The following is a 21,628-nucleotide window of genomic DNA, read 5'->3' on the forward strand; positions in this document are numbered from 1 at the left end:
TGCCACGCACATAGTTCTTTTGGTTGGATTGAAGCCATGTGTTTTTTTGTTATTTTAAAAATACTTTTGGGGCGCCTGGGTGGCTAGTTAAGCTTCTGACTTCATCTCAGGTCATGATTTCATGGTTCATGAGTTTGAGCCCCGCATTGGGCTCTCTGCTGACATCTCAGAGCCTGGAGCCTGCTTCAGATTCTCTCTCTCTCTCTGTCTCTCTCTCTCTCTCCCCCTCCCCAACTCACACACTCTCTCAAAAATAAACATTAAAAATAAAAATACTTTTGATTGATAAGGCTTAATTGCTCCTGTAAGTGCTTGTGTTTCTGAGAGAGCACTATTTAGTTGATTTAAAAATAGAAAGGTAGCAATTATGGTCATGACCTCTCCTTTTTGGATAGCTAGTGCATTTGTAGAACCAGGTATTGCCACCTAGCTTCTCTCCCATTTTACCTTGGGGGCTGGAGATGCACTAGGGGCCCAAATGGCCCCAAATTATTGTTCTGAGAAAACTGGAAGAAAAAATTAAAACTAGCTTCTACCAAAGCTCTGAAAATAGGCTTTTAACTGTTTCAGTTTAGCCTTAGTCTTCCAGGAACAAAATCTATCACCTTGAGCAATCACACTAATAGCCTTCCAGGAACAAAATCTATCACCTTGAGCAATCACACTAAGAAAATAGACAAGTAGTGTGATAATGTAGGAGAGCTAATAATTCTCTAAAAAGTTTTTTCCATCATTAGTTTTCTTCTCATATATGAGGTATATACACGAATGAGATGGCATTTTTATGCCCACCTACATGAAAAAGTAAAGCCGTTTTAACATAAAATAATGGGGGCACCTGGATGGCTCAGTCAGTTAAGCATCTGACTCTTGGTTTTGGCTCAGGTCACACCTCATAGCTTCATGAGTTCAAGCCTTGCATCAGGCTCTGTGCTAGCAGCGTGAAGCCTGCTTCGGAGTCTCCCTCTGCCCCTCCCTGACTTACTCTGTCTCTGTCTCTCTCAAATTAACAAAACCTTAAAAATGATTGCTTTATTTTTAAAAAATAAAATATCAAAACAATGTAACTCCAACTTTTGTAGCTGGCCAATGAGGGAGTTAAGTTTATATGATCCTTACTATAAAGATTCTTGGATCATGGGACTATAAAGCCTTTTCAAGATCCTTTTAATATATCCTCTTGGATGGCAGCTAGCATGTTGTGTATAATGCTTTTGTTTTTGGAAGAAATAGCATATACAGTTTTTGGAAGAAAGTATAGATAAAACAGGGGTAAAAGCTACTCACTATATGCACATCAGCAAGCCTATCCTGGTTGTCCAAAATTAGGAGGTCTACCACCTGAAAAGTATTGTTGGGAATTTTTTTTAAGTATCTTTAAACTGCTTTCTTGGACAGATACATAATTTTAACACACAATGGCTAACCCACTATATACTTCATGAAAGTTAGTAAAATGTATTTTTAACTTAAGTACCTAAAATTTTACAGTATTAGGAACTAATTTTAAGCAACTTTTTACTGAAAATTTTTCCTGTACCTAGTTAGCACTTTTCAAATCTTGCTTGCATATTGTGCTATTCTGTTTAACCTGACTGATGTTCACTGGAGTAAGACAGTCCATTTGCAGACATGTCTGGGAACAAGTTCTTTATTACATGCAGAGAACTAACATATAAAGTAGGAACCTAGGGAATGATGAGGTTTGGGGGGACGGAGACAGGGAAAAACTGCATTACATCCCAAACTGTCACAGTGAACCATTCATGTGTGTACAACTTACATCAAACAAAAAACACTCCAAAAAATATACATAATGCTATTTCTTTCCATTTATCCCATTTGAATGCAAACTTATAGTCAAAACGTGTTTTGATTTGGAAAAGAGGGAACATGTTTCCCATGCACAGAATGCTTCAGAACATTTTCTGCCTGGCTACCAATCTGCCAATTAGGCTGGTGATCAAAGTCCTGAAGTAACTGACAATTCTTTGGGCCTAGAGACACTGTGTGACCCAGGAGAAAAAAAAAAATAACTGTAGATTGAGTCAATTTTGTTTCAATACACATGCCAGATTGGATTGTCAGCAAATACCCTTTAGAAAAAAGTATACCACAAACACATTTGGAGAACATTTTATTATATTTAAAGAGATATTTAGATAATAAATGCATAGAACTAAGGGAATCGTGTCTTTAAAGAAACAACTACAAAGTGAACAGGACCATACAAAGTCCTCCATTATACAAATTTCTTTTGGTGGAACTTTATGGGCACTAAGTAGGTGGGATGGTTTTTAAAATGTAACTGATTTTTATCAAAGTGGACATCATATCAGAATTCTTGTGATGAGATAAATTTGCACAAGCCCCTTTCAAGAAAGGAGTGCTAGTCAACTACCTCCAGTTTAAAAATTGACTGAAGCTGGATATATTAAACCAGGATATACTAAGCAACATAAACAGTGAAAATGTGCTTTAAAGTATCTATTGCTCTTTCTCTAACATAGATCTTCAGACTAAAGGTTCTTATCCTTGGCTATTTTGTTTCCTCAGAATCAGATTGACTAATAAAGTTGTAAAAATTCCAGCCTGAATTTTCTGTTGACCCCTGACCCAACTACTGAAATAAATTTGCTTTATAGTCACATTATATATAGAATAAAATAGTTGCTAATAGTATCATTCCACAAATAGGTCTCTCCACAGATAAGTATAGGGATTTGTCCTAGTCTTGCAACCAAATAAAAAACTGGAGAAATCAGAGCCCTGGGGTCCTGTTGGTCCTGTGCTCTTCTCATGACACGAAAATACAAATGTACCTACAAGTTTTGGAAAAGTATTAGCACGTTTGTTCTTGAGGGTGAGGTGAGGAGGCCGAGGTAACATGAAAAGGGCTAAGCACCCAGGAGATGTAAGCGATGCCTCTACTAAAAGTTTTACAATGGTAAAAACGTTCTAGACATCAGTAAAAAATAATTACCAGAAGACTTTGAGCCGTAACAAACGTATCACTGATACCTTTCCAGGAAGCCTTCTTCACTGCTCCACTGGACTTATTGGCACAGTTTGCTAAGACCCCAGCATTGACACATTTTGTAATATAACCACAGAATCACCATAGACCGACAGCTGTGTTTTTGCTCCTCCACAGTCCCCAAAACGATGAGAGGCAGCCAAGGCCACCTTATTTCCTGCTTTCTTTTTCTCAAAATAACCAAATACAAAGCACTATTGTTCTTTTTCATACTTAGCACCAAAAGGAAGAAGAGGTAAAGGAGAGGCTGCCACCAGAGGCTGCTTGCTCCTCAGGGTTCAAACGTGGGGGAGCCTGTGCTAAGCTAACCTTTCCTTGGGTGTTCATTTTTAAAATGAAACAATACAACTTTTAGGATATTAGCATAATGTAGCCTACATTGTGAAACAATCTGTTGCTAAGACAATAATGCCCAGATGTTTTTCTCTACTGGAAAATGGGCCACACATCTACATTACAAAGTGGTATCATGTGCTCCTCTTATAGCTCCAGAGTTTGGTAGAGGTCAAACACCAAATGTAGACAGAACCTTACCACACTATCTCAAACCTTTCCAATACTTCTAACTCCCAGATCACTATCCTTCCCATTCCTCTTACTGTACCTTTTGCCCCCAAGATGCACTGTATTGTCAAAAGGGAGCTCACAGTTTACGAAATTTAGGATACAGTAGGAATAAAATTACTTCAAGTAACAAACCAATAATCTGTACTCCCTTAGTGAGACAGGTTTCAAGAATCACAAATTTTGCACTTAAGTTCACTGTTGGTAGTGATTTTGATACAGTAATTCTAAATTTTACATGTCTTACAGAATCCAGCAAATAAATATTAATGCTGTTCAGAACCAAAGTTCTCACCATGGGATAAAGCAGATATAAATATGAAACAGAAAAAGATGAGAAAGATTAGTGTTAGATTTGAAAGTATCAGAACGAATTCATGATTTATAAAAAGTACATTTTCTGGCTCTGTTTCCTGAAAGTGCCTGGCAACAAGGACACCCAGTAGCACCCAGATCCTCATTTCCAAATACCATTCCCCATGAAAGGGAACGAGGGCTCCTTGGAGAAACAGCCTGTCCCAGTGTGAGACAGGAAAGCTGTACGATAAACTTACAACATCTTGCTACAGCAAAAAGAAAGCGCTCAAAGACTGATAGGCGCAGGTCAAAATGACACATGAATAAGCTTAAAGGTGCTTCTGCTGGCCAAATTTGGGACAATTACAGTAATTAAATAGAATTTTTAAGAATTGATGAGCCCACATTGACAACACTCAACGACTGTGGGTAAAAGGAGGGGAGAAAATGCTTCTTTGTAAAAGGGTGCCAGCTAATAAAATGTAAATGGAATGCTAGATTTCAGTCTCAATTTGCAGCCACCAATGTAATAAAATAATGGACTCTGGCAAGGATTATCAGGGCACATTAATTCCATTGAGTGAAAAGAATATCCAAATGGTCTTCAAGTATCTCCTCCCAGATTATTTGCTTCAGAAAAAAAGATATTCTTAAAATGGAAAGATCTGACAAAGCAAGTGATCAAACTTATATTGGCAATAATGTGACAGTAACATTGTGTCTCCTGATGTGATGTGACACAACGAATGAGACATACCACATACCATCAGTAGAGTCTTCTGCCAAAATATTTATCTTGAAATTTCTCATGAGAAACTCCCAGAGAAATACAGAAATTTATAAGCTAACTGGCCTGCTTTATTAAGTGTCAATTTCATAAAGCACCAAAAAAGGTAGGATTGTTCTAGAGTAAAAAAGACTACAGATACAGGACAACCAAATGCATGGGTCTAGATCCTGGATTTAGAAAAGAGAGAAGCTTTAAAGAACATTTGGAAAAAAACTGAGACTCACATTTGAGTATGTACTATACATTAGATAATTCTGTATCAATGTTAAATTCCTTGGGTGTGGTACTATGATCAGTAAGAAATGTCCTTACGTCTTAACAGACAAGCTGCAATAATAATGTGAAGTATGATGCCATTTGTTTCAAAAGGAAGGTGCTTAAGAGAGAGATGTGGCAAAGTAATGATCACTGAATATAGATAAAGGGTATATGATCATTTCCTTGTACTATACTTTCAACTTTTTTGTAAATCTGAAAATTTTCAAAATGCAAAGTTGGAAGTAAAAAAAATTTTTTTTTTTTTTTTTTTTTTTTGAAAAAAACAGCTTACAGATACCATGAGGGTGCATTCTGGGGGCCTTAGCAAAAAGTAAAGCACCATGCCTGCAATCTTAACCAAACACAAAGAAAAAAATAGTAGTTATAGGACAAAAGAATCAAGGTAAGATGACGAATTCCTCAACCTCCTATTAAATTTCAACCCGTGGCAAGTGGTATTAAAGTGTCAGTGAATGGGTCCTAATGTACCTTAATCCACTACATCAGCAAAAGACATAAAATTTAAAGGCAAATGTTTCCCTGCTTCTAAATTATAATTCCAAGGGGGCTGGAGGACTGGCAGGAAAAACTATATGTATTACTTTAAAAGCTGACACAAGGGGTGCCTGGGTGGCTCAATCGGTTTGGCATCCGACTTCGGCTCAGGTCATGATCTCACAGCTCAGGAGTTCGAGCCCCGCATCGGGTTCTGTGCTGACAGCTCAGAGCCTGGAGCCTGCTTTGGATTCTGTGTCTCCCTCTCTCTGCTCTTCCCCAGCTCATGTTCTCTCTCAAAAATAAACAAACATTAAAAAAATTAAGTTGAGGGGCGCCTGGGTGGCACAGTCGGTTAAGCGTCCGACTTCAGCCAGGTCACGATCTCGCGGTCCGGGAGTTCGAGCCCCGCGCCGGGCTCTGGGCTGATGGCTCAGAGCCTGGAGCCTGTTTCCGATTCTGTGTCTCCCTCTCTCTCTGCCCCTCCCCCGTTCATGCTCTGTCTCTCTCTGTCCCAAAAATAAATAAACGTTGAAAAAAAAAAAAATTAAAAAAAAAAAATTAAGTTGACACAAAAAATAAAAAGTTAATACACTCTGAAAAGTTGGCAGAATAATGAAACGTGAAGCTTTCTCATCTAATAAACATTTTAAATTAGATATATACAATTAGACTAGAGCCCATACTGTTTTGAAATCTACCAAACCAAAAAAAGCATCATCACCAATGTTAACCTTTTTACAAAAAAATTATCCTATCAAGGTATTTTTTCCTTGAGCTTATATTCTAATGATCAAAGAAGCCCACACTGTTAATTCCACCATCAGTACCTAAAATGATTACCTAAATATTCAGCATTCTGTCTTGAAAGCTCTCAAAACTATGGTTGCATCTCAAATACTGCTGATAGGCTCTGGTGAACTAAACACAGTACTGGAATTATGTAGTCGTTAAACTCGAAAAACTCTTCACTCAAATGGTCATGAGTTTATTTCAGATTATGAAATCAGCCACCCTACTCCCGCCACTTCCCTCTGAAACCCCAAACAAATGCAGCAAAGTTAATAACTACACGGTGGGGGGGGGGGGGGGGGGAGGGGATAATCGTTCAAACTTTTAATCTCCCTTTACACATTATATTAACATTCATATTGCAAGGCATTCCATTCACAAATATTACAGTTTGATAAAAAATTTCACACACATACCCCCAAAAGTCTATACCAGATTCAGTCACTTCACTAAATCATTAAAATAATAAAAGTAATGAAAACATTATCATAATTCTTTTAAAGCAATAAAGGTCTGAGGCACTCTGGGAAAGATGTTCTCATATAACATGTCAGTGGTATCAAATTATCTTACAAGAAAGTTACCAGATACCCAGTAATCAAGTACACTCCAATGACAACGACTTTGATCTGATACGTGTTCCCTGGATACACTTCCATTTGGACTGAACTACTGAAAGGAACAAAGATATTGGGCAGCTGGGGTCATTTCTAATGAGGTTCCCAACCATGTCAAGGTAAAGTGTGTTTTCAACACACCACAGACAGCTGCATCTCTACTGCAAGGGAACAGTACAATCTTCAAAGAAGTTCCTTTCTCATCACTACCAGGTTTACTAAATGTCAGAAGCTAACAGCCCACCTGACTTACTCTGCTCACTGCCAAAGAGATTTCAGAACTGTCTCTTCCCATCAACCTCCACAGTGCAACCGTTCACCCTTCTCTGAATATCTCCAAGGTTTGCCCTTGAAATAAAATAGAGGGGAAGAAAGGGAGCTTTTTCCCTCCCATTTCGACCAGAAAGAGGTCTGAAAGAGCAATGTATCACAAAACGCTCATGCTCTGAAACAGCCAGCTATCATATGAAACATGGCTATTTTTGCCAGAAACTAGATGTTTTTAAAATGTGACAACCCTTTTCCAAAGTGAATTTTGCCACAACCATTCACTGACGGAGTCCACACTGGAGAGGAAGTCTCACTGACCGAGTGCTTCCTTACACACAATTACAAGGGTAAATAAGTAGCATGGGGAAGGAGGGAGGCCAAATTCCCAACTGGGAAATAAATCACTGCAAACAATGGGTCCATTTATGACAGCATATAGCACTGTCAGGGCAGAATTAACACAAACCCAGGTCATATAGTGTTCAGGAATTACATACATGGAATTTAAAATGTATACATATATATTTCCATACATATATAATAAAAAAAATCTGGAACAACATATGTTGCTAAAGTTTCAAGGATTCTCATCTTCCACATTCACCTGAAGAGCAGCTGGCTCTTGCTGGCCCAGTTGTGGCAGTGATAAAAGCAACTAGAAGCAGGTTTACGTAAAAAGTGCTCAAAGGCCAAGTGAGAAAACAGGGGTGCAGAGATTTCTGGAGGGAGAGGGGAATACTGAAAAGAGTTGAGAATGTTTCTTTTATTCTTCTCAGCTTTTTCAGACCCAAGTCAAGTTCTTGAAGACACACATCCAATGTTGTAGTCTTCCTTATCTATAGTCAAAACAAAACACGTAATAAAAATCTCCTCTTCCATTCTGTACTCTCAATAAAATGCATGGTACAGCCAGAAGGTATTACTGAGATGTGCCATCTCGGGAGAAATTAAAATTGGGACATGAAGTGAGGCCGCGTGCTATCAAGTCGCCGGGTCAGGATTTCACAGCCAGTGTCCGTGACCAGCAGGGTGTGCTCAAACTGAGCAGACCGCTTTCCGTCTCTCGTCACGGCGGTCCAACCGTCTGGCCAGGTTTCATCCTGCCATCCACCTTAAACAAACAAACAAAAACAATTTCTTAATTCTATCGCTCAGTGTTCTAAACAAACTCTCTAGATAAGAGTATTTGCATGTACTCCTATATCCTTGGATATTACAGAAGCCAATTAGAAAATTCACTATTAAGACTCCAATTTACAAATGGTAGGCAGCTACATTCAAAAGAATGAAACTGGAAAAAAAAAGAACGAAACTGCACTACTTGCTTACATAGTAAGCAAAATACACAACACACAAAAATAAACTCAAAATTAAAGACTTGGAATTCCATGGATCTCCTTAAAGAAAACAGGCAGTAATCTCTTGGACATCAGCCTCACCAACATATTTATGAATCTGTCTCCCGAGGCAAGGAAAACAAAAGTGAAAATAAACTATCGGGACTACATCAAAAATAAAAAGCATTTGCACAGCAAAAGACACCATCAACAAAACAGAAGGCAACCTACCGAATGCAAAAAGATATCTGCAAATGATAGATCTGATAAGGGGTTAATATCCAAATACATAAAGAATTTATATATACCTCAACACCAAAAACAAAAACAAAAACAAAGAATCCAATTAAAAATGAGGAGAGGACCTGAACATTTTTCCAAAGCAGACATCAGACAGCTAACAGACACATGAAAAGATACTCAACATCACTAATAATCAGGGAGCTACAAATCAAAACTACAATGAGATTATCACCTCACAACAGGCAATAACATGTGTTGGTTGGTGAGGAAGTAGAGAAAAAGGGAACCCTTGTGGACTGCTAGTGTAAACTGGTGCGGCCACTGTGAGAAAAATTAAAAATAGAATTACCACACAATCCAGTATTTCCATTACTAGGAACTTACCCAAAGAAAACAAAAACACTCCTTCAAAAAGATATATGCACCCCTATGTTTACTGCAGCATTATGCAGAGTAGCCAAGATATGGAAGTAACTCTCAAGCGTCCACTGATAGATGAATGGATGAAGAAGATACGGCATGCACACACAACAAAGTATTACGCAGCCATGAAAAAGGGTGAGATCATGCCATTTGCGACAACATGGATGGACCTAGAGGGTATTATGCTAAGTGAAATAAGTTAGACAGAAAAAGACAAATACTCTTATGATTTCACTTACATGTAGAACTTAAAAAACAAAACCAATGAACAACCAAACAGACTCTTAAATTTTTTTTTTTTAACATTTATTTATTTTTGAGACAGAGACAGACAGCGAGCAGGGGAGGGGCAGAGAGAGAGGAAGACACATCTGAAACAGGCTCCAGGCTGCTCTGAGCTGTTAGCACAGAGCCTCATGCGGGGCTGGAACTCACGAACTGTGAGATCATGACTTGAGTCAAAGTCGGATGCTTAATTGACTGAGCCACCCAGGTACCCCTGCGAAAGACTCTTAAATAGAGAGAACAAATAAGTGGTTGCCAGAAGGGAGGTATATGGGGCGGGGTGGGGGGGCGTGAAATTAGGGAATTAAGAGGTACAAACTTCCAGTTATAAAACAAAGAAATCACGGAAATGAAAAGTAGAGCATAGAGAATACAGTCAATAAAATTGAGAGGTGGTGACTACAGTTATCACGATAAGCACTGGGTAATACATAGTACTGTCAAATTAGTATATTTAATCTATACCTAGAACTAATACAATATTGTACATCAATTATACCTCAGTAATAACAATAATAATAATACTCCTATTTATACTTCAACTGTTTTAGTTTTTCCTCCAACTTCATTTTGGTTTTTAGTTCAATGAAGTAATGATGATATTTTATTCCTTGGGTGTGTTACAACTTCACATTTTTTATGCCTCCCAAATACCAAATCAAGATGGTATTTCCAAAATAAAGGCACTGGGTTTCATTTTAGAAAACATATTGATACAGCTCATTATAGAACTATGAGTTAAAAACTGAATTAATAAATTTAGCTCTTTCCTGGTACAACTTTGGCATAAACTACAGCCAATGTATATTGTAAAGGAAATCATCTTTTTACACTTTTATTACAGCATTTTTTTAATGTTTATTTATTTTTAAGAGAGAGACAGAGAGAGAGAAAGAATGCAAGCAGGGAAGGGGCAGAGACAGAGAGGAAGAGAATCCAAAGCAGGCTCTTCTCTGTCAGGACAGAGCCTAACATGGGACTCGATGTCACGAACCATGACCTGAGCCAAAATCAAGAGTCAGATGCTTAACTGAGTGAGCCACCCGGGCGCCCCTATAGCATTTAATTTCTAATATGATTTTTAAATGGCAGGCACACAGATGGTGACAAGAGATTCTACTCTGAAATTTTTGACCACACCCCTCTAGTAACCAGAAAAAAAAGGGGCTAAGAGAAAGAAATAGGATTGGTGAGAGAATTTTAAAAAATTAGAATGAGGCAAAATAGATAGGGAGGGGCTAAAAGAGAAAGGAAAGAAAGGGACAGTGGAAAAAAGCCCCAGGACAATGAAAGAAACCACTCTCGAGAAAGAGAGGAGGGGAGGCAGAGGTAAAATGAGAAAGTTATGCAATTCTGGATACTACTATAGAAGTGTGTTTATAGAGACTTTCTTGTCTCCAAATTAGATGTCAAAAAAATCAATACAGCCTTCATTTTGAGTAATCTTTACCAAAGATTAGGTCTCACTGACTCACACAAATCCTAGAACACATATAAAATGCAGTGAAGTAACCTACTTTTACAATACTAAATCCCAGCCTAAAAAGAAAATATGAGGTAGCTTAAAGAAAGTTAATTCATGCTTTGTCAAACATGTAAAGATGACTATAACTGGGTATTTTCTGATGTAATGAATAACCTTTTCACAACTGGATTAAAGACATAATACTTATCTAACTTTACTGCGAACTGCTTACAAAAGGTTCTTTACCAATGTCAAGTCAAACATATCTGGATCCTATTCGGAGAAAATTCAAATTCTTCTTTGCATTTGAAACTTTCCACTCCAGAGCTAGGATTTAGCCTACCTGAGTTACACAAAAGTATGTATGCTATAATATGATGATTATCTGAACAGGCTCTATGAAAAGTTATTTGCTTATTCTTGGAAATACCACACTGTGTCTTACCAACCAGGTGCCAGTTAATGAAAACAGGTATGTAACCAAAACTACTTTCTTCTCAGTGTCTTGCTTTTCTCTGCTAATATACCTCCCGCCCTCAGACTGGTTCCACAGGATCAGAACTTAATTCTTATTCCATGACAACGACAAAAACAGTACCTTGCATGTTCACAGCCCTTAAAAGGACACAAGGTATTTTGTGCTAATGTAAGTCGTCTCAATTCTTAATAGCTGCCCTGGGGAGCTGGCAGGTTAAAGAGTGTAATTCCACTTTACAGAAAAGGCAACAAAGGATCAGGTTATAAGAAGGCAGCCTGTAGACTGAATTTAGTGACTCACTTCTAAGGAAGGCAATCTGACAGAAGTAATGGGATGTCACTGCCAAGATCAGGTTATAAAAAAGACCGGAAGGATCCAGAGAGGAGGTATCCTTTAATGTAGGCCCCAGGACACACCAGCCCCACTACTACAGCCTCACTGCGTCCCCTAATCCCAACAGAGGACTGGCTGAGAAGAAAGGTGAAGAGAACATCCGACCATCTGAGCGACAAGCTCTAATCATGACACTGGGTCTTTATCAATGCTATGAGCCTGCCACGGGGAACAGCAACACTGAGGACATAAAACTGCCAGCGTTAAGTATGTCTGTGCTGTGCTTTGTCCACAAGAGCTAAATAATGCCACCTGATGACCTGAGCGCAGACCCTGAGCAGGCAGAACAGCTCATGAGTTTGGTCTAAGTCAGCTGCCACATAACTAGCTAGATGACTTCAGAAGAGTTACTTACCTGCTTCAAGGATCAGTTTGCTCTTCTGTATGATGGGGATAGCACCTACCTCGTGAGTTGCGGAGAAGCAAATCATATACCCGTGTCTGCCTCGAAGTGAGTGGCTCTACTTCTTTTTCCCTCCCCCTGGACACCCATCAAAAAGCTACACAGGCTTGATGGAGGCTCCTGTTATTACAACACACCCTTTGACAGAATATTTTATGGAAAGGGACCAGGATTCAAGTACTTCAGCATCTACTGACAGCAGAATTACCAGACAGAAAGCACTGCTTTCTTGCCAGCCCTTACAGTTTTCAGTTCTCTACATGATACTGAATTGAGCTTGAGATGCGACTGGGAGTGGAAATGAACCAAAAAGAAAATAAACAGAGCAGACTACTGATCTGATCATGAGTGACCAAAAGTAAATTAAAATTCAAGAACATTATAGCATCCTTTTTTCTCACCTTCACAAATCATTGGCTCAATTGTAAATACATGGCCAGCCTTCATCACTCCAACTGCTTTATTTTCTGAAATTAAAGAAAAAAAAATTCTCAAAACCCAGCTAAAAACCAGCAGCATACTGTTGAACAGCTCCCTTGTCAGAGTACACAACTTGCATTCCTATCAGTGATTCTTAAATTCCTCTCTCCTTTCCCAATTCCCCCTTCTTAAAGGGGATCATTCAACAAACAGGTATTTTGCAGATATCCACCTGCTGTGGGGCAGATACTGTCCTAGGCATATTTTATTCTGCTTCTATTTTCTCTAGGAAAACACAGAGATGTCTGCAAAGTGATTTCAGATGAAGTTATTACTTCTATGAAATGAAAAGTACCACCATTTATGTTACACCAGGAGTAGAGTTGAAATCATGCAACCAAGCAAAGTTCCATTACTCACCCAGATATTTAAAGGAAAACAACAGATGTTCCAGATTACGCCGGAAGCCTCGCACCTTTTGGGTGGGTGTGTGGATGTGGGGTGAGGGGGGAGCAGGCACACAGCCCACAGAAACAATGGCACAATTCTCATGAGGCTTTTATGTTGCCTTCTTTTTCTTATCTTCAAAAAGGAACAAAGCCTCTATGTATGAACCTACTTTTTTTTAATGATAAAACTATCCCTTTTTATCTGAAAACAGAAATTCCATTTTCTCCCCCAAATACTTTTTTAGCTTTTTGTTCACTAATACGAGAGTATTTTTCAGGACCATCATGAAAGACACAACGATGAGTTCAAGTATTCAAACTGGTCATCCTCCAAAAAAGGCCAAAAGGTAAAAACAGGAATGGACATTTTTAGATAATCTCAGACAAAAATGGAGAATCAGTTTAAAGTTCCAATTAAAAAAAAAAACAAAAAACTGATGTGAGCATCAGTAAACAAATGACTGCATTTGCTCTGCTTAACCACCAGATGGCAACAGCACTGGCTTTCAGGGTTTCTTAGTAAGGCTGGTCTTGGAGATGGTGGCTTTGGTAATGAATGACACGTGTCCAGAGGCTGAATCCACTAAACGCCATCTAGATGTGATCTAATCTCACCTGCACATTTATTTTCCTACACATCCTTCCTTGTGAAAAGCCATCATGCTGCTTTTCACTCTCTTACGTATTGCCAAAATACACGCACTGCAGATTCCAAATCTGGACTTTCGAAATCATCCTAAAATCTGAGAGGCAAAAAACAATGACTTACTATTTCTAAGAACTTTCTTTCCTAATGACCTGCAACTTACTACATATAAAGAATTGGTCATATTCCCCTGGGGATATGTATTTTTTTTTACTGTCAAAAGGGTAGCAGTGTGATGTCACAGAAAGAAAAAGGATAAAGGAATCTGGAACTGAGCTGTCCCACTGCTGCAGCACTGGAAGCATGTAGCCTCCGAGAGCACTTGCCAAGTGGCTAGTCAGAATGATGTCAACTGTTCAGTGTAAAATATAGGCCGATTTCAAAGATGAAATATATATCTCAATCATTTTTACATTGATTAAATGCTGAAATGCTAATTTTGTGAATGCAATGCATTACATAAAATATATCATTCAAGTTAATTCCACCTATTTTTTTTTTTTTACTGACCACTAGAAATTTTTAAAGTACATAGGCACCTCGCAAGATATTACTACTGGACAGTGATGAAAGAGACTCAAAGTTCCACTCCTTTCTTCTGTCACTGACTCATTATTCTAGAAGTTACCACTCCTACTCAACTTGACTCATGGTTTCAGTTTCTCCATGTACCTCACTCAGCAAACATACATTATCTGATTGACTACACGACTGCAGACAGTATGCTAAGTACTTCTGTAAAAAGCTGTACCTGCTCTACCATCTACCTCACAGATTATTTAACATACATTCCAAACGTAGGGTATTATTCATCATTACCTCTTAGCCCTAATGACTTAAATAAAAGGAAATCAATTCTAACAAGGACTTCTCTAACATAGAAGGTGTGGAGGAAGTTACACAACAGTTTCCTAGTTCCACCTTCAGCTAGTTAGGAATATGGAGTTACAAGCCAAAGCAGGGATCATTTACACATTTCAAAAGGTCTCAGCTGCACAAAGACTCGGCAGTTTCCTTTTACACTTCCCTAAAGTGATCACAACATATTTTAATATATATAAACCTGACTGAAACTGGACTTTCCATAAATGTATCAAACATATGAAATCAAGTATACGTGGCCCTTGCTTCTTTTTTCAGAACTGTTTTCTATTTCTAATTAAATGGTTTTATGTATTTTACGGACACGATCATCACTGACCCGTGTCCCCTTCTCCCATAAATTCTATCTTCTTCCATCTCTTTATATAATCCGTATCTAAACCTAAATCTGTCATTTGTCAATTCAGTAAGTAAAGGGAATTTTTTCACCCCCCCCCCCCCCGCACACACTCTCTGTACACAAACATACACACTCATGTATCCCTGTAATCAGAGTAGCCACTTCCATTCTGTTAATGGAATGCACATCAGATTATAGGGCTTACCAGGAAGGAATTAAGTTGACTACCTATTTTCTGTTGCTAATTTTTATTTCAAGCACAATTCACAGCTTATATAAAGAAAACTTCGTGGTCTGCTAATAAATGTTTGCTGATAGGTACCAAATGCTGTGCTCCAAACTACTTCTCCAGCTTCTCCCATTGAGAGGTTTCTCACTCCTTTCCCTTTTCTTCACAACTACTGACATCTAGAATCTTACCACCTCACACCTCGACTACGGCAACAAGTGTGCATCAGGCTGGCTAGACTAGCTCACACCTGCAATACACTCTAGACAACACTGCCAAATTTGTCTTCCCAAAATAGCAACTTCACCTTGTCATTCTTCTGCACGAAAATGTTTCTGATAATCCCAGCAAATAAAGTCAAATATCCTTGGTCTGGCACTGCCTCCTGCTGTATTATTAATATATAGTACTCAGCCCTAGCTCATCATTTCTCTGTTCGCTCTCAACTTGAAACATCTATTCATGCTTGCTCTCCACCTGGAATTTCTTCCTCATCTCCACCAAGCCAAAATTTCAACCATTCTTTTTTTTCTCCCACATGAACTACACCAAACCGCTTCGGTCCTTACCAGGCGGCACAAAGTATGGGAATCAAGATTGCCTCTAGAAGGACAAAACCCAGGTACCACCCCTAGTCTTGGTATTTATTTACTAGTCTGTGTGAACCTGAGTAAATGAAGTACTTTTCTAAGCACAGAATCTGCATTTATTTATTTTGTTTATTTATTTATTTATTTAGCAGAATCTGCTCTTTAAAATAGGGCTAAGAAATTATTCAGAGTTGTGATGATCAAATGAGATAATGTATATCCATCATTATTATCATCATCATCATCATCATCATCATCATCATCCTAAAAGTTAACACTAATTGTTTTCCATGTACTATCTCACTTAATCCTAGTAACAATTCTAGGGTAGGTGCCACTCCCTACTATTGTTCAAGATGAGAAAACTTAAGCACAAGAAATTATGTGAAAGTGCCTACACAGCAATAACTCACATATATTTGTTAAATTCCTTCTTAGGTCACTTACTGTGGACAGCTTTCATTTCTAGCACTAAATAAACAGACTTATTCTTGCATGCCTTATCTCTCTAAGAGAAAAAGGTTTTTGGAAGACATTAATTGTCCCACACTTCCTTTCTTATTCTATCAGATAGCACTCAACTTAAAAAGGTACTTCATCTATCTCCTTTATTTATACCAACAAATAGTACAGTATCTGATATATACTACAAAATCAAACCAAGCCAAACCAATTTCATTTAAGGAATCAAAAAAGTGACAGCAGAGAATGCCTGATGACTCAGTCTGACTTCAGCTCAGGTCATGATCTCATGGTTCATGAGTTCAAGCCCCACATCGAACTCGCTGTGTCAGCACAGAGCCTGCTTCAGATTCTCTGTCTCCCTCTCTGTCTACTCCTCGCCCGCTCATGGGTGCACACTCTCTCCTTCTCAAAAATGAATACACATTAAAAAAAAAAAAAAAAAAAAGAATAGTGATAGCTGGATCCATGGCAGAGGCTGTTGACCAAAATTAGGTTACTTCTCTGAGAGTCCTCAGCTAGATTACACTTCCCAATCTCCTTTTCAGTTAGTGTAGCCATGTGACTGAATTCCCACCAATGAAAAGTAAATGTAAGTGATCTATGCCAATTTCAGGCTGGTTCATTAAAACCTCCCAAAGATACCCCTCTCCATGCTTTTCCCCCTCCTCCCAGTATCTACAGATTAGAAGAATAACTCCCAAAGTGATCTTGAAAGGTATAGGTTGACGATGACAGAACCTGGGTCACAGAATAATTGCCATATCACCACCACCCCAATAGTGACCAAACACATTTTGGACTGTTAGGTGAGCAAGATAACAAATGTGTATTGTGTATGAGCACATATACATTTTGAGGGTCCATTTATAACAGTTAATAGAAAAATAAATACAAAATAGTAGGTCCTGTTAAATGTTTGAATAAATATTTGTTAAATAAATGGTTAGCAAACAGCAAATCTTTGGGTAGTACTTACTGGCATAATGGGGTACATTAGGGGCTGTATGAAAAAGCTTGTGGATTCCATGCCCACAATAGCTTCGAACAACTGAAAACCCATTTGCTTGGGCATGCTTCTGAATAATGTTTCCCAATTCTCTGTATCGAACACCAGGCTTCACTGGAAGGAAAAAAGAGGACTCATGACAAAGTAATAGTAAGTGACACTTACTGCCAATTACTATCTATGTGCCTGGAACCTTTCCAAATGCTTTATATTTCTACATTACATGCCTATACATAAACATGTCCCTTACAAAACTTTCAGATGAGGAAACCAAGGGTAACAGATACTACACTGCCAATAAATAGCAAAGTTGAGATTCAAACTAGTAGCACCTGTACTTCCTCCTTCGGTGCAGAAAGGGACACATGTGCAGTACTAAGGGGTTGAGAGACGTACCTTTTGCTTTCTAAATAGACAAAAGAAAGGGGCGCCTAGGTGGCTCAGTCCGCTGGGCGTCCCAACTTCGGCTCACCACTGGTGGGTTTGAGCCCCACATCGAGCTCTGTGCTGACAGCTCAGAGCCTAGAGCCTGCTTTGGATTCTGTATCTCCCTCTCTGACCCTCCCCGGCTCATACTCTGTCTCTCTCTCTCCCAAAAATAAACATTAAACAAAATTTTTAAACAGACAAAAGAATGGAAAACAGGCATCTCTTTCTCTCCTTCTCTAAGGTCAAGTGTGCTATCCTATTAAAGCGAGCAGAAGAAGTAAAGTAGGAAAGAGCACCAGGACAAAAAGCAATGTCCAGAAAGTAACTTGGACTTATCCTTAGTTTCAGAGTGATCAAGTTCTCAAAGGATTACTTCCCCTGGGCTTCTTTCCCCATAAAAGTGATCCTCAAATTACTCACAGTTGCCTCTGAAGACAGTCCTGAGGATAGGGTATAGAAAGATACTTCTCACTATATACTTCCTGCTCTGCTTAATTTTTATGACTTTTGCCACTATAAACCAAAACAAACAAAGTGGTTCTTGTTGTTGTTATGGCTGTCCCAGCACTGAGACCCCCAAGCTGGGCGCTGCCCAGACTCCCAGAGAACCTAGTCATGGTTCTGGTGCTCCAACTCCCTACAGTCTCCTAACTCTGCCTCCCTGATTTTCAACCTGTGGTTCCAGTACAATGTATCGCCTCCAGCCAATCAAATCTCTGGGCAAATAGCTCCAGGAATTATTTCAATTAATATGTACTTGTTCTTAACTCTATGTTCCAGCTTGACTGTTTTCAGGGGTGGGAAGTTAATAATGTTGAGGAACAAGGCTGACTTGCATAATGATTTGCTTGCATTCCCATCCAAGCCTTCTTATCAGCCCCAGTCACGGGGGAGCAAAGCAAAACTTTAACCCATTTTGCGCAATATACAACAACAACAAAAAATCCCTGTTCAAAAATAATGAGAATAAAAGAGAGGAGATTTCTCCCTAATTCTCAAACTAGAGGCAATTCTCATCCCAAGGATGCACTTCATAAGTACCTGGAGACGCTTTTAGTTTTCACCACTAGGAGGGCCGGTGCAAACTGGCATCTAGCGGGTAAAGACCAAGAATGTGGCTAAGCATCCTACAATGCACAGGACAGGCCCTACAATAAAGAATTACCAGACTCAAAACAATTTAATGTGTAGATTGAGAAGCCCAATTCTAAAAGGATAATTTTAACAACAGTCAAGCTCTACTGCTCTACACCATGTTGAGCAGCCAAGCCAGTAGAAAATAAGGGGCAAGAATGATACATACAAAGGTATTAACAGCACTTTCCAGAGTTCTATCCTGGCTACTGTGACAAAGACTTTGGTATCTGCTGGTTTCTTGATAAGTTCTATTCCTGTGTCTTTGTAAAACAACATTTCAGCTCTCTGGTTATTTCCATCAACTCACAGAAGAGCAAAAAGGATATAAACATCAAAGATACTACCTGGCAGAAACCCTAAAAATTGTTTTAAACTACAACTTCCAAAAATGAGAAACTAAACACTAAAGAATATTAGCTTTTACATAATCAACACAGATACTTGAAAGTATCACATTTTCATTTTTCATTCCTCTAACTTTATTAGTAAAAATGTCATCATTTTCCATGCATGTTAAAATGGACTCAAAAAAATAAAAATAACAGATCTATGTTATCAGAGATAACTATGTGTTTGTCAAAGAATGTGGTCCTGTCCAATACTTTGTTGATGATATATCAGGTTTATTGTGGGGGAAAGGAAGGTGAATACAGATAATATACTGAACAATATAGCTAAAATGTCATGGGATTCAACCTAAAAAGTTGTTTGAACTCCAACTGTCCTTTTAGTAACAGTCTGCTAACATTCGCAACAAGCCATTCTTTCTCCTCCTAAGACATACTATAAACAACAACAAAATCTGTATGAGCTATCTGAGTGGACAAAGACAGCCTGAGAAAAATCCTACAGAAATATACCTGTACTCAAAGATATTATTCACTACAATAGCAAGACATCTAGAAAACACCAAATTCTAGTAGGGGAATACTTGTAGAAATTTTTATAGTATGAAATATAATATATAGCCATTAAAACAAGGGGGTAGATCTATGCATGCAAGTACATATGTTAATTGGGAAAAATCACAAAGACCCTACTGAGAAAACATACAAATTACAGAATATTACAAATATTATAACTCTAATTAACCTAACTAAACACATACACATAAATACATGTGGTATGTGTATGTCCATCTGTTAATGTACAGGGGAGAAAAAAAACCTAAATGTTAAACGCAGATACCTCTGGGAAAAAAGATATAAAAAGGAAAGAGGTAAGTATAAAGGAAGATCGTTCATTTTTCTCTCATAATCTAGCATTAATTTTTTTTAAAATGAGAACATAATATGAAAGAATTAACATGTAGGAAAAAAAACTGCATTTAAGAACTACACATTTCTATACACTTATCATGTTATACATATAATATACATTCCTCCTCATTTATCGGTCAAAGAAAAGAAAGATAAATCACAGAAGAGAAAGGATGATAAGCAATCATCTGGTCCACCTCATCAAGGGATCCCCAAATCACCCGTATACCCATCACTGCTAAAACCCACGCTAACTCAGGCAGGGTAGAGGCAAAGCTGGTAAGGGCAAGGAAAGAACTGTGGAGGGACGAGCCATCTGAAGCCCATCAACACGTAACAGCTCTAGAGGGTGCCCAGCACTGCCACCGACCTGCGTCAATGGCTTGCATCAGGCACTCATACGTGGTCTGAACCAGTTTCCGTGCTCCCTCGTCCACATCTCCGACAAAGAACGTCTCATTCAAGTCCCCATGGTAGCCATTGCGATAAAGAGTGATGTCCACTGTAAAACAATGTACAAATATATAGACCATATTTTTGTTTCAAAATAGAAGACATTTCTCCAACATGACAGCATCAAGCAGCTTAATGAGAAAGACAATTTCTGCATTCTCAAACTAGACACTAATGGATATACAGTTATAGCCTGAAAGACATTCCTTGTCTGTCATGCAACTAAACTCACTGTGGCGGAAAAGGATGTGGTCACGCAGCACAAGCCAGATGGTGGTCTTTTATACTTACAGTACTAATTAGATCATTTATGTCAGAAGAAATGTATTGAGGATACATTCACACAAGATCAATAAGCAATTAATAACATTAAATGGAGGACTATGCTACGTTTCGACATTAAACAGAAAATACTGCTTTCACTTACTGTCTAACGCGTTTTTTTCTCTTCCTAGTGAATCACTAAATAAAAAAACTTATGCTGTTCTACACTTATTTTTTTCAAAAACTCATTTGCTTTCACTTACTTGTGAATATTCACCCTTCCCTTTGTCAACATATTGAATACATACAGACTACTAACATACAACTGTAATACACTAAATGTATGTTAAATGAGTTTTTTTAAACCATGAATTTTGACCAACCTACAGTATCACGATATAGGTGTGTTGGCTAGCACGACACGTACATTCCTGAAAAACCTCACACATTATGTAATAAATGTGTAAAAATAAAATAACAGGTTTGTATGAAAAATAATAATTAAAAATAACAGGGTATGTTTGAAAAACAGGGTTGGGCAAAAGCCATGGCCTTTGTAAACAGATACCCTAACTAAAAAATAACAACCGAACAAGAAGTGTTGGCTGTCTCCACTAGCACTCCCAGTCAGCATCATAGGCAAAGCATCCCCTGCAGCCTTACCACTTGGGCTCATGCTTCCTCATCTGACAGGTAAGCGTTTGAAGGTTTCTGATTACTAACAAGACCAAGGTTATCAATATTAAAAATACCATCTAGGGATGTCTTCTTCATCGGTATTTCTTTTTATCGCAGCTCCTTCCTCTGCACTTGCAGCGTCCCCAGATAGTTTAACACAGTGGCCCCTGTAGCCACTTTCTGAATTTCTTACATCAAGGAAGGCATTTCTGTAGGATTTTACTTTTCTTAAGA

The 21,628-nt window shown here is 38.4% G+C and overlaps 1 protein-coding gene across 1 annotated transcript in view; it reads right to left on the minus strand.

Annotated features, from left to right (window-relative positions):
• Nucleotides 1–6,413: 6,413 nt before the first annotated feature.
• METAP1 (methionyl aminopeptidase 1) overlaps nt 6,414–21,628 on the minus strand; it is a 58,353-nt gene continuing 43,138 nt past the window's right edge. Inside the window, exons 8-11 of the mRNA XM_047855755.1 lie at nt 20,370–20,501; nt 17,145–17,288; nt 12,549–12,614; nt 6,414–8,231 (exon numbers count right to left, since the gene is read on the minus strand). Of these exons, the coding sequence (XP_047711711.1) occupies nt 8,068–8,231; nt 12,549–12,614; nt 17,145–17,288; nt 20,370–20,501 (506 nt within the window). The 3' untranslated portion in view covers nt 6,414–8,067. The remainder of the gene's footprint in view (nt 8,232–12,548; nt 12,615–17,144; nt 17,289–20,369; nt 20,502–21,628) is intronic.

The sequence above is a fragment of the Prionailurus viverrinus genome, chromosome B1 (genome assembly GCF_022837055.1).
Source record: "Prionailurus viverrinus isolate Anna chromosome B1, UM_Priviv_1.0, whole genome shotgun sequence".
In the NCBI taxonomy this organism is placed as follows: Eukaryota; Metazoa; Chordata; class Mammalia; order Carnivora; family Felidae; genus Prionailurus; species Prionailurus viverrinus.